The following is a 12,538-nucleotide window of genomic DNA, read 5'->3' on the forward strand; positions in this document are numbered from 1 at the left end:
GACTTCAATGAAAGGAGAAAAAGAAGAAAAGAAAGGAAGAAAAAGCCACATTTCCTGGAACGAGCAGCAATTTTGTCTCAGTTTTACATTTTAAAGACTCGGTCATCTATCCGCCTCCAAGCAGCGGCGCCTACAGGCCACGGCCCAGCGCTCTCATCCTGCAGCAGATCCACACTCCGCCCTGCTCTGTGGGTCTCCTGCACTACATGGATGGCTGGGCCACTGCTGAGCCCCTGCACTTACCTGTGTGAGCCGCGTCCCGTCCTTAGGACGCTCTCAGCCCTTTCAATTGTGTCACACGTGAGGATTTTGAAAGCCTTCAGCTCTGAAGAGGCAGTGCGCCTTCCTCTACCATCAGCCAGAATTTAGGGACAGCCACTGTAAAGCACGGAAATGCTTTTTTCCCCGACAGCAAATTGACGTGGGGCATAACATAAGGGCTTAGCGGTTTCAGGGTGGGCGTTTGCTCCTCCCTCCCACCATGATCGGGCAGCACTTGGAGACGAGTCTCCAAAAAGCCCCACACAAACAGGGTGAAATGCACAGAAGGGAAGGCCGTGAGCAGAGCCCCCGCAGCCACCAGGTTTGCTGGAGCCGCTCCCAGGCCACGCGAAGGGCCGCACGCTGCCCCCAAACCAACCACCTGTCTCAGGCCCTCGGGTCAGACAGAGCCGGTAAGCACCGAGGCGGCTCCTAAGGAGCGCAAGGCAAGGGGGAGCTCCTCCACCTGTCCTCCCCGGGGATATTGCTTGGGATGGGGCAGAGGTGGGACTGTGCACCACTCGCCCTCGCAGGGGGGAAACCCGGAGCCTGGGCTATGACAAGCACCCGCCTCACGCTTCAGTCAGACTGCTGCGAGATTGTAGACAAAATAAAAAAAACAGTGTTGTCTCTATGTATACATGTATATATTTATATAATATATATACACACACACTCATATGTAGCCAGCTTTCCTACAAGTCAGCAGGTACAATTACTGTTGATAGCACTCCGATGTGTAGTTTATTAATATTCTACCGATGTAAAAACAGAATGGCAACGTGGCAACGCGCATCAATAAATAGAGATCAAAAAAGCAAAGAGGTTAAAAAGATGAAATTTAAATACAGACTCTAGCCGTGGATTTAAAATCAGAGCTACCGTAGAATGTGGCATCCTGCGAGTTAAAGCTGCAGTTAAAAAATATTACAAAATAAACCAGTAGAAGACTGTTACAGTTCACATTATAAATCCCGGTGTCCTTTTCCTGTACATCTCGGGAAAGGGAAGCCTATTCCAATTGGGACTGGACAATCGCTCAGGCGGTGGCACCTCTCAGCCCGGCCCTCGCCATCCCCTCCGCTGCCCCAACCACAACCGCTCGCCTCCGCCTGTGTGTGTATTATATTATATAGAGCCGTGCCAAGGGCTCCTCTTGGAAGGAAGCTGCAGGTCTCTTCATCGCTAGCACTGATTTGTGAAAGGAAAGTCTGCCACTAGCAGCTCAAGCCTTAAGACACACGTAAGCCTCCCCCCTCCCCCAGGCAGCCTATGTCCTACCATGCCAGCCAGGGCAGCTGTCAGTCGCCCGTCGGTCGGCCCGGGGCGTGGATTCGCTGGCACCGAACGCTGAGCTCTGTTGAATGACCCCTGCTAAGCTCCCGACCAAATTCAAGCTGTGCACTACATCAAAGTCCGAAACTTCACTTAAAAAGAAAATAAAAAAAGAGGTTAAAAAAAAAAAAGAACTTCAGCAGAGAATGAGGTTTGGGGGTTCTTTTTTTGTTTTGCCTTTTTTTTTTTCTCTCTTTTTTTTTTTTTTTTTTTTTTTTTTCCTTCTTTCCGTTGTGGGAGAGGGCATGAGGCAACAGTCCTGGTTCTGAAGTACACAACAGCAAACTTCCAACATGAAGTGATTGTTGAGGGGAGAGACACTGGTGTGTTGTATTGCTCCGCGTTCCCTCCTCCCCCCACCTAGTCCCTGCCCCGGACACCCTGCAGAGTGATACAATGAAACTGGTTCGTATTTATAGATATTTTACAAGGTTAAATAAGAACAGCAATAATAATAATAAAAAATTGAACACTAAAATGAACAGGTTGGTTGGTTGGTTGCTTTTTTTCCTCTTTTTAATTTTCTTTCCAAATGTGACCAGTGTTGCTGAGCAAGACTCAAATTACTGGTGATTTTCCTGTGCAGCTGGCTGCTTGGTACCGGTTCAGGTGGAGTTGGAGGCTGATGCTGTAGCTACACTATTGGTCTGAACTCGTTCTCCTGCATTAACATCTGCAAATGACAGGCGAGGGAAGGAAAGAAAGAAAGAACAACCAGCATTACCTCCAGAATACAGACATTTGCAACAACAGCCATGACATTTCCCACACAGGGAAAGCCCCAAATCCCACCACCGTACCGCTGGGCTGGATGCCCTCGTTGGGTTTATAAAGAGCTGTTTGCTCTGGACAGAGATGTGCTTTGAGTGGGACAACATCATTTCAACATGCTAACACGTGGCTGTGTTCAGCTGCTCTGGTGGGACAGGCCATGCTCAGGCTGACCCAGGAACACTGACTGTGAAGGCTTGCTGGCACTGCCAGAGCCAGCGCAACTGCCCAGGGCTGCACACTGGTGCTGATGCTTCCTGCTGTTAGGCCTTCTTGTAGCAAAGCCATCTCCAGGAGGGATGGAGCCCCACACAGAGACAACATGCAGGACTGGGAGCTCCTGTCAGTGTGCATCCAAGGAAACTCAGAATTTGCAAAGAAATACCAAAAGGAATTTCACCACAACTGTGTTTTCAGACGTAATTTGAAGGGAAAATAATTGCGTCAGCTTGTAGCGAAAGGCTACAGGGAGAGTCTTCATGCTGATGCGCAGAGGCTCTTCCAGAGACCATCAAATACTGTTATTCAGTTCTTAGAACACCCCAACAAACTGGGGCAGGCCTTCAATCAGGCAAGAAAAGGAGAAAAGCAAGAGCCAAGACGCTAATAAACATCCAAGCATACTGAGAACAACAGAACAGTACGATGGCCAAATAACCACACACAGTTGGTGGTCTCTCTGGAAAAAATAAGCTTTCTGAATATTAGAAGAATTAAGAGGGAAAAAAAATGCACCAACTTCATCCGGAGCCATCCTATGCAGGATGTGATCTGCACAGCCACAAAGAAGGAAAGAGGACAAAAGGTGAAACACAAAATACTTGACAACAAATACATGCGTAGAAAAAGATATCAAGTGAGGTTTCCTAAAGAAAGCATCATGCATTTCTCCCACTGAACTTAAGGGTAGCTGCAAAGCTATCAATACTGCAATAGAATAAAAATGACTTTTATCTCAGTACAGAAGAGGGCAGAGTGGGAAAGCAGTGCACTCAGAAGACAAGGAAAAGGGCTCACAGAGGACAGAGCAAATTTAACAACCAATGAAGGACAGCACGACCGGCAGAAATAACAGGACAAAATACAAGTTGAGGTGGTGGGGTGCAGCAATGCTTCTCCAGCAGAGAAACATTGGTGAGGCATGGCAGTGGGATGCTGCTAATGCAGCCTATCTGCTGTCCGGCCACTTCAACCCGACCATAGTTGGAAGTGCAGCCATGAGCAAAAGGTGACAAGGTGAATGAGTGTTCAGAAATGGTGTGCATCAGTTGAGGGACAAATTAAGTAACACACAGAGATGATGGCAACAAGAAGGGACAATCAAACCAGCACCAGCATCGAGGAATAAAAAGGACAAGGGAGAGAGGGTGTGACGCCTGTATGAAAAGGAAATGCCGTGAGGAACGCTTAGGAAGAAAGGGAAATCCTTCTGTGGGCTCTATGCTGGGAAAGTCTCCCACTCCTTTTCCCCCTACCCTGAAGTGACCCAAAGCTCTCCCTCCCGAAGGAACAACCACCATGAGAAAAGAAGCTCAAAGCACCACAGTAACTAACGTACCAACAGCAGCAGTGTTATCTGGGAAGCTAGCACGTGAGAGACATCAACCTAGGTGGGGAACTGCTCTCAAGGAGCAGCTCCCAAACCACATGTGCTTGCGAACCAATGATGACCAAGGAAATCTGAAGTGGAAACTCTGACTCTCAGCTTCTGGCTGAGTCAGGCCTCAAACTCTGCCTGATGTGCAGGTAGAGATAAACCCTAGCTAATGCAACATCTGTGCCTGATGCAAACACTCTAGCTGGAATCTGTACTGTTGGCAGAGGATTTCTCTGTGCAAGAACAAAGAGTGTGCATGATTCATTTGCTGAAATAAAACATGTTTTTTGATCTCCCACTCCTGAAGACAACAGAGGCTGAAACGATTATCATTTCACTGCTACTGAGCAGAGATAAAGAAGAAAGAGGAAGGGATGGAGCTACTTCATGTAACATGTAACACATGCTCCTCTTATCATCACGCTAGTAGGGGAGTTTCTGAGAAACATATGCAGCATACGGTCAGAAGGAAATAAAGTGATGCAGCCCCGGACCATTTACATGGGGCTTTTCACAACACTGTGTAACACCCCGCCCAGGCTGGGACAGAGCACAGGCTGATAAGGGTTGCACTGACTCAGAAGCTGCAATAAAATGTAGCGTTGCGACTCTCCAGCCTGTTGTGGATGGAGCATTTGGGGAGCGGAGCAGGGCTTGCTCCAGAACCTCTCTGCTGGAGTGCAGGAAAAAGAACACAACAAGAGCATGAGGGTTTCTGGGCATTCAATTCAATTTCTGGGCAATCTCGTCACCAGGAGAAATTGGTCCTTGGACACAGGAGAAGAAAACCTATGCCTTCAGTAACATTACTAAACTCCGCACAATATTTGCTTTGCCAACTGTGCTGCTGTGGAAGCTGTGCTAGGGACTGAAGCTACGAGCTGCTACGGAGCTCTCTAGCACGGGGCAGGTGAGTGCAGCAGCCTGTGGCTTGAGGTTGGGGCATGCTCTGCTGTGACCCACCCACCTGACACCTCTGTGCGTGGCAAGGAAGCCACAGCAGGGTGAAGTGTTAGCCACTTCTGAGCTTCTTATAAACAGAGGGAGAAAGTCATCTCTCATCAATATATTCTCTGCCAGTTCAGCTGCAGCCTGTGAGGAATACCTTTACTCTCTCAGAAGGTACGTGGTGCTCTCTAGAAACCTCCCAGAAAGGAAAGATTGGGCTGCAGTTCAAAGACAGAGCCATCAACTAAAAAACCCATCAACGCTAATGACAGCATTAGCTGGCTGGATTTGAGCACTGACACACAGCACTGCTCTTCTACAAAGAGAGAAACAGAAATGCGTCTGGGAGTCCACACAGGGCAACAGAGGAGAGGAGTGGAAGGATGAGAAGGGCTCATTTTTCCTGCAGTGTCTACTGAAGGGGAAATGCTGGGCTCAATGCAAAACTGGTAGGACTGACATGGACAAATTGCTCTCCTGTAGCTGCCATGGATGCATGAAAACTGCCTGCCCCTTTTCTGTCGAAGGAAGTAGGGCTGTACAAAATTCTTTCAATGGAAACATCACACTCGCACTAAATCTTATTTCACTGGAGTACTGTGGCCTTTTCAACTACCCAACACTGGCAGGTGACACTAGCTCTAATCTGTTTTGTTGCTGAAAGTTCAGGCACACCATCTCATTTGGGATTACACAGGATCAGCACAGCAGGATGCCTAAGACGACAACCCCAGTATCCCAGCTGGCACAGCTCCCTGCAGATAGCAATTACACCCTTCCCATCCTAGCACTGCTAACAGAGAGGTAACTGCTGCTGCAGCTAAGCCAGGAAGAAAAATGTGGTCACACAAACAGGTAAAGTACTCAGCATGGCTGTGAACTGTCCTCCTCCTCCAGACTGATCAAGTCAGCATCCACGTGTACAAAGCTGCACTGGCTTTTTTATCAACCATCAGTGTGACTCACAGAAAGCCAGCACACCATTTCCAGCAGGGCCAACCACTTTCAACTTCTTTACTCCTTTTTGTGCCACAGAAGTCAAAAGGGATTTCTCAAACTTCATGCGAGTTTGCCAGTGCCAGAGCAGCAAGGCTTCGTGCTCCCATAGCAAAACAGGGTTCCACCAGTACAGGGAGCCTGGCTTTAAACCTTGAGACGAAATTTGCAACCAAAGTCACAACAAAAGTTACCTCAAATTCCCCTGCACTTCATACCATGATCCCAAAGCTGCTGTTGCATTGGGCTACTGAAATCACTACTCTGCAACTATCATTTAATGAACACAATTTTGGAAAATTTGTAATAATATAAAATGTGTGCAATACAAAGCAGTGCTTTGCACCTTATGAAAAAATTGAGACTCGTGTCACAGTCTCTGCTACATAACAGCTATGAAAATGACTGTGAGCAGGTAAGAGAAACCCAGCTGGATGTTCACTCCATTTCAGTGCCTGAATACCTATAAGCAGCTATGTTGAGCACAACACTGGACACAAGAACACTCAGTATCAGTTCTGCTTGCTAACAGGAGACAAACTATTAGTTTATTAATAGATTGTGGTTACATATAACTTGATCTGTTCTCTTCCCTGCTCAAAACAGTTTCTGAACTTGCACTGTTTTTTCCACACAGTTTCACGTTTTGCAGAACAGCCTCCTGCCTGTCAGGCTGCCCTGGGTCAGGTGGGAGAGCTGCTCCCAAGCTGCTTTAGCAGCTATGAACTGGAATATGCAGGGGGAGGGGAAAAGGGACTCTTTCAATTTAAAGTTTTTGTTCAGTGAGGCATCAGCATGCAAAGCAAAACAGATTAACATCATCTCATATAGGACCAAATCTTAAAATTGTAATTCTGTTGAAATTCCCAAGGCCTGCTAAGAACCCCGGAGAAGCATGGAACTACAAACAGCTGTGCAGCAGAAACACAACACTACAAGTTGCTCAATCCTTAATTAATTTCACAGTCTCTTTCCAAGTTGCAAGGCTATTTTCTAGTGAACTAAGAGTAGGATGTCCTGTCCCAACTGTGAGTACTGCTTGTGAACAGGAGGCTTACACATGTTGACATCAATAAGATGGGTGGTTTTTTTCTTTTCTTTTAGTATACTTTCACAGTTAGGACACTTCTAGGATTCAGCCTAATGCATTTTTTCCCTTCTGTGTTCTGGAACAGAATTACTGGGTGAAAACAGGTTTTTTTTTTAACCTAGACCACTCCGCAAGACTGCTGAATCTTAGCAAAGAGAGCAGCTCCTCAAAAAGGCATTACAATGACATTAAGTGAAAGGATTTTTCAGAAGGACTTTAAAGTCAAATTCCCCGTCTGTATTTTGCAGTTCTTCTATCACTTTTACTACTTTATCTGTTTTTTTCCTCACTCACTGAGCAACAGATGCACACAGAAGGGAAACAGAGAACATGACTATTTGCAAAGTACTGCAAAGCATACGGAAAAAACATAGTAAATTTTAGAAGAGCAAATTTGCTTTCTCTTAAGTTCAAACCACATAAATTATACAGGCTCTGTCTTTTACAAACCGATACCACAGCTTCAGAGAGAAGCCTGATCTTACAACTCAGTTCCAATTGTCTAAAAGAGACCACAAAAATGCTTTCTGTATGGCAGTGGCTGGACCAAGCACATCAAAACTGAAGTAACTGGAACATCAACTTTCAGACGTCTTCCTTCACAACTGAGTAAGCACCCTGCACCTGAAACCGGGTTCCTGCTTTTCTCAAATGGGCCTGACACGCTCAAGAGACACACATGCAAGCACACCCATCTTGCAGCCTGCCTCGGGTTGCACAAGTGCAGTGAGCTTGCCTGCTGGCATGCTGACTCAGGGCTGACGCAGTGCCACGTGTGAATCACCACTGCCACATCCGGCAGCACCTGGGATTTGCTTTGGGAGTCTCCCAACCGATATTACTCAGCTTTTCAGGTTTCATTGGAAACATAATACAAACTGGAGTGGCTACAGACCAACAGTGAGCTTTTAAAGGATTTCTGACAGAAACGTGAGTGAGACAGAACAAAGAAAGTTGCTCAGTGCTGGCCAAAACCCAAAGTGCTCAAAGATAACATAAGCAAACTCAATAAGAAGCAACAGCAGCTACAGAGAAGAGGCAGTGAGCAAGGTGACCCAAGTCCCTGTCCTGACTTTTGTAAGCTTCTGCCTTTCCTACTGGGGAAAATCCTCTCTATCCGTGCTCTGCAGAGGCCACGTCTACTAAGCTAGCCACTCCTTCTCCTAGACATCATGCTCAAAGCCAGTATTAACTTTGGAGAGGCCAAAAGCTCACAATTCAGGTGTGAAACAATACAAAATAAAATAAAAGTGTGTAAAAAAAAAAGTAAAAACCAGGGGAGATAACTATTCTTTTATAGTGAAAGTCTGGGCAAGAGGCATCAACAAACGTATTGGTGGCCCAGGTTAGGATGTGGATTAGCGACCACAGCAACATCCAGGTGACCATGAGCAGAGACCGAGCAGAAGGCAGGGCTGGAGAAGCCTGTCCATCCCTTCCTGCTCACCCTGGGCCTCCACAGAGGATGGTGCCATGGAGCAGGGGAGGCAGGCGGGCGCGTGTTCTCACCTGAGGCTGCTGTAGCGTTTGTAGGGGTTGAAGCAGCTGCTTGGTTCCGAGCATGAGCAGGGATGAGGATCGAAGCCAGAGATGGGTTACTTGACAGTTCTGGAGGGGAGGTGGAACAAACAGAGTTAGCTTGTCATTCAGAAAGAGCCCCGCATGCAGCGCAGCTCATTGGGTTGTCCCATAGTGGGTAAGCTGCGGGCAAACGTGTGCCCATCACAATCAAAGGCCACACTAAGCTTCTCCTCTTGGCTGACCAGCAGGGGGAAACCACGGCAATAACCAAAAACCACACAGCCATCCCTGTAGCAAGGCTGACAGGACTACCAGGGTGGTACGGGTGTCAGGGAATTATTTTCTAGAGAAAGACACTGGCTTGTGAGCTAGCAAACAACCGGTCAAGCTTGTTGTTTATCAAAAGCCTGATGATGTATTGCCTTTTGAGAACTGGAAGGATTCCCTTCACAAACCCACTTGCAATCAGTCTGAATGCTGATAGCAGTCATGCTGCTTGGGGCACTGGCTCAGCAACAAGCAGCTGTCACAGTGGCTCCAAGAGCTCCGGGGGTTCAGTTCTTTGGCTCGCTCAAGCTTCATTTCTCAAGGACCTGGGAACCCAAGACCCAATCTTAAGGCAGTCTCTTTGAGCGTGGTCAAGAAGAGGTGACGTGTCCCCTAAAAGTACAGGGACAGGCAAAGGGAATGGCTTTGCTGGGTAATTTAAATGGACAACAAAATGACACAGCCATTAACTAAGGAAAAAACCATGGTTTTTAGGCTCCAAATCCAATATAGCTTCAGTGTGCACCAGAATGAGAAATAGGCATCTTAAAACCTGTGGGAGGGTGCAGGGCAACAGGCTGCCAACAACTGACAATCTTCTGACATCCTCCCAAGAGAACTGAATGCCTCACAGGAGGTGGTATGGAGCCAAGACAAGACAGGTCCTGTCTGCCTCAGCATCAGGAGTGACTGTCTCTTGAGAAAGCAGCATCCGGTGGGGAGGATGTGAACAGTCACCCCATACAAGGATGACTTATGACTTTTGGGGCTCCAAGGGCTTTTGTACACAGTCTTACATTAATGGAGTTTGTTTTTAAGAGACCGTCTCTCTTAACACAAGCTTTAAATTTAGAGCCTAAATGGACCAGTGGTCTATTTGATGATTTTTTCTCCTTTAACTCTCACTTGTTCATAAGCCTCTTACTAACGCGTATTTTGATACTGTATTTAAGCACTTAAGAATTCGAGTTCCAGACTGGAACCAAACAAATTGCTACATTACCTGCAACCTATCAAATCTATTCACTGTATCATTACATTCTGGACCTGGTCTTTCCATAAAGCTTCAATAATCAAAACATTTGAATAAATACAAATCCTCAAACTCATATGGGAATAATGTAGAATTCACATATTCATAATATAATTCAGAATTCATAAGTCTCATTTTTATGAAAAAATAAACTGAGGAAACACGAATCCTTCAAAATCGAAGCCGAACAAGGTAATAACCCTATACTTTAATCCTGTACTGGCTATATTAGCTGCTTTGTGGAAGAAAATCTTGCTACTTGAATATCTTCTCCAGAGCTGTTTCTCAAATCTGTTATTACAAGGAATCTGCCATTCTCTTCATTATTTTTTAAAGTTTCTGTTACCCACACACTCCTTCCTGCTCATCACTGGCAGTAGTAAGGGACTGCTGCCCAATGGAAACAGTGACAAAGTGCCAAGGAAACTGAATGACATTTGCTACCTTTCGGAGCTAAGCAGTGCCTCAAGGCTGCAACTATCCTCTGACAGCATCTCCGTAGCCGGAATCCTAGGGCCAAAGAGGCAGCTGACCCGGGCAGAAAAATACTGCTGCAATTGCACTTCAGACCCAGGATGATTCCTCCCACACTTTCTTGTAGTACTGCCAGAATATGTCCTTTCACAGCACCAGCTATGGTGAGCATACTACTTTTTTGTTGTTGTCGCACAAGTGTTTCTCTGGAGCTACCTCAAAGATCACTAGCAGATACTACAAGGCTGAAACTGTTCACTTCCACAGAAGCCTCATGCTGTCCTAACTGGTATGAAGTTTCTTAAGTTCAGCATGCTTCAAGTGTCTTGGTACTCCACTTTGAGGAGAAGTGTGCCAGGAGAAGTGTGCCAATTTAGACAGCAAACAATCAAAGCAAATTCAACTTGCTGGCTGGAGTTTAACAATAACATTGCTTCAGAATTTGAATTTTTGTTCTGCTGTATCTTTGTGGCTTTCATATCTGCGAGAATGAGGCACGTCAATGCAGAACAAAAGGTCTGAGCTGTGGTTCTGACAGTCTGTTCTCAGCGACTTCCATCACAATCTATGGACAAGCCCTGGAATTGTAGCATGCTTATCTAAACTGAACTTGCACTTCAGGGTTGTGGTAATTTCAACCAGTAATGCTGCAAGCAGCTATTGTGATCAAGGCAATGCAGATAAAGATTTCAATATAATTACGTGAACAGAGCAGTGATACCAAATAATTTAGGAGAGCCAATTTTGGTTCACATCAGCTCGGGAAATACCTCTCCTTCTCCTGATCAAATTTTGATACCTACAGCCACTCTACATCTCCAATAAGGAACTAGAATAAAAATATCCAGTTTTACCAGAACACCAGATTATCTCCATTCCCCAAACACAATAAAATGCTCTGCACTGGGAAATGATGACACTGAGAGCACTGAGCTGTTTAATATTTCAATGCTCCAAGAAAGCCTGGCAGAACCTAATTTTGTATCTTTTACTTGGTCAGACAAGTAAACAAGTAACAAACTTTCTGTGTAACAAGTTCATGTATCAGTTTCTCTTCAGAGCAGAAGAGCGCTGGAATGAACACAAGTTTCATACTCCTCTACGTACCTCATCACTGAGCATATCCTGAACTGAAATATCGTTTCTAGGTGGCACTCAAATGGTCACACTAAGGATTTCCAGACATGCTGAGACAGTCTGGATGGAAATTAAGTTTTTTTTTAAAAAATTATTTTATTTTTTAAGAAAAAATAGAAGCCCTTTTTATAATTAAAGGTCACAAGTCATTTTTTTCTGATTAAAAAACTCTAGGCGTAGAAGTGCTTGCCATCAAGCAGCAATGGCAGCCACTTCTAAGTGCTGAATCATAGCAGTCCTCAATGGGTAACTTATATGGACAGACAGTAACATTTGTGACCCAGCAGAATCACTGAGATGCTGTAAGAAATGCGGTAAATGGTAAGTCATTTCAGGTTTTGAAAATTCATTTTCTAAGAGAAAAAAAAAAAAGCTTTCAGCTTTCTGCCTTGCAGGTCTAGGAGTCACTGAACTGCAGCACTGGCTACTACAGATGCTTCCCTGGGCATGATAATTGTTTAAGTACTAATTCACACATATTATTTGGTTTTATACTAAGAAAAGTGTAGAGCCAAGGCAGTAAGATAAAGCTCTCTTAACAGCTCCCATCCCTACAGTAGACTTGTATGTGCCCCAGAACCACTGCTGGCAGCCAAAGATCATACTCTTTATCTCCATATACACTCCATGCTTTTTTCTAGACCACTGCCTAGATCAGCAGATTTGGTATGACACCTAGGTTCTTTCTGAAAATCAATTCAGTACAGTAATGATCAGATCTATACTGTTATTTCTAAGAGCTTTGTTTCCAAGCCTTCTCCACCTCCTACTCCATAGGTTTCAGTCAACTGGCCATAGCCAAATAAAACACTTTCTTTAAAATTTAATATTGTCTGTTGAAAACAAATGTCATAGAAAACAAAAGGATACCTTTCACTACTTTCAGAATTACCAGAGATGACATAAGTTATCAGCATATCTGATTTCCAAAGTCCTGATCTGTTTCCCAGATGTGATGTCTGCTTTGGATTAGTCACTCTGACGGAGCCATTGTGCAGTCCAGCTAAAGACTGATGACAACACAGTGCCACAGGAGCAGCAGAAGCTCTTTGTGTATCCTCAGGTCATAATCAGTACTGCCGCTAGACAGGACCTGTTACTGCATAAT

General features: G+C 45.3%; 1 protein-coding gene across 2 annotated transcripts in view; it reads right to left on the reverse strand.

Moving 5' to 3' along the window:
• The window catches only part of GSK3B (glycogen synthase kinase 3 beta), a 141,469-nt gene that overhangs the window by 3,186 nt on the left and 125,745 nt on the right, over positions 1–12,538 (reverse strand). For both annotated transcript variants that reach the window (XM_042866578.1, XM_042866579.1), the window contains exons 10-11: positions 8,508–8,606; positions 1–2,269 (exon numbers count right to left, since the gene is read on the reverse strand). The exon at positions 1–2,269 is cut by the window's left edge and continues 3,186 nt beyond it. In XM_042866578.1, the coding sequence (XP_042722512.1) occupies positions 2,202–2,269; positions 8,508–8,606 (167 nt within the window). In that variant the 3' untranslated portion in view covers positions 1–2,201. The remainder of the gene's footprint in view (positions 2,270–8,507; positions 8,607–12,538) is intronic.

Source organism: Lagopus leucura, unplaced genomic scaffold (genome assembly GCF_019238085.1).
Source record: "Lagopus leucura isolate 7727_CA_CO unplaced genomic scaffold, USGS_WTPT01 Super-Scaffold_100001, whole genome shotgun sequence".
NCBI lineage: Eukaryota > Metazoa > Chordata > Aves > Galliformes > Phasianidae > Lagopus > Lagopus leucura.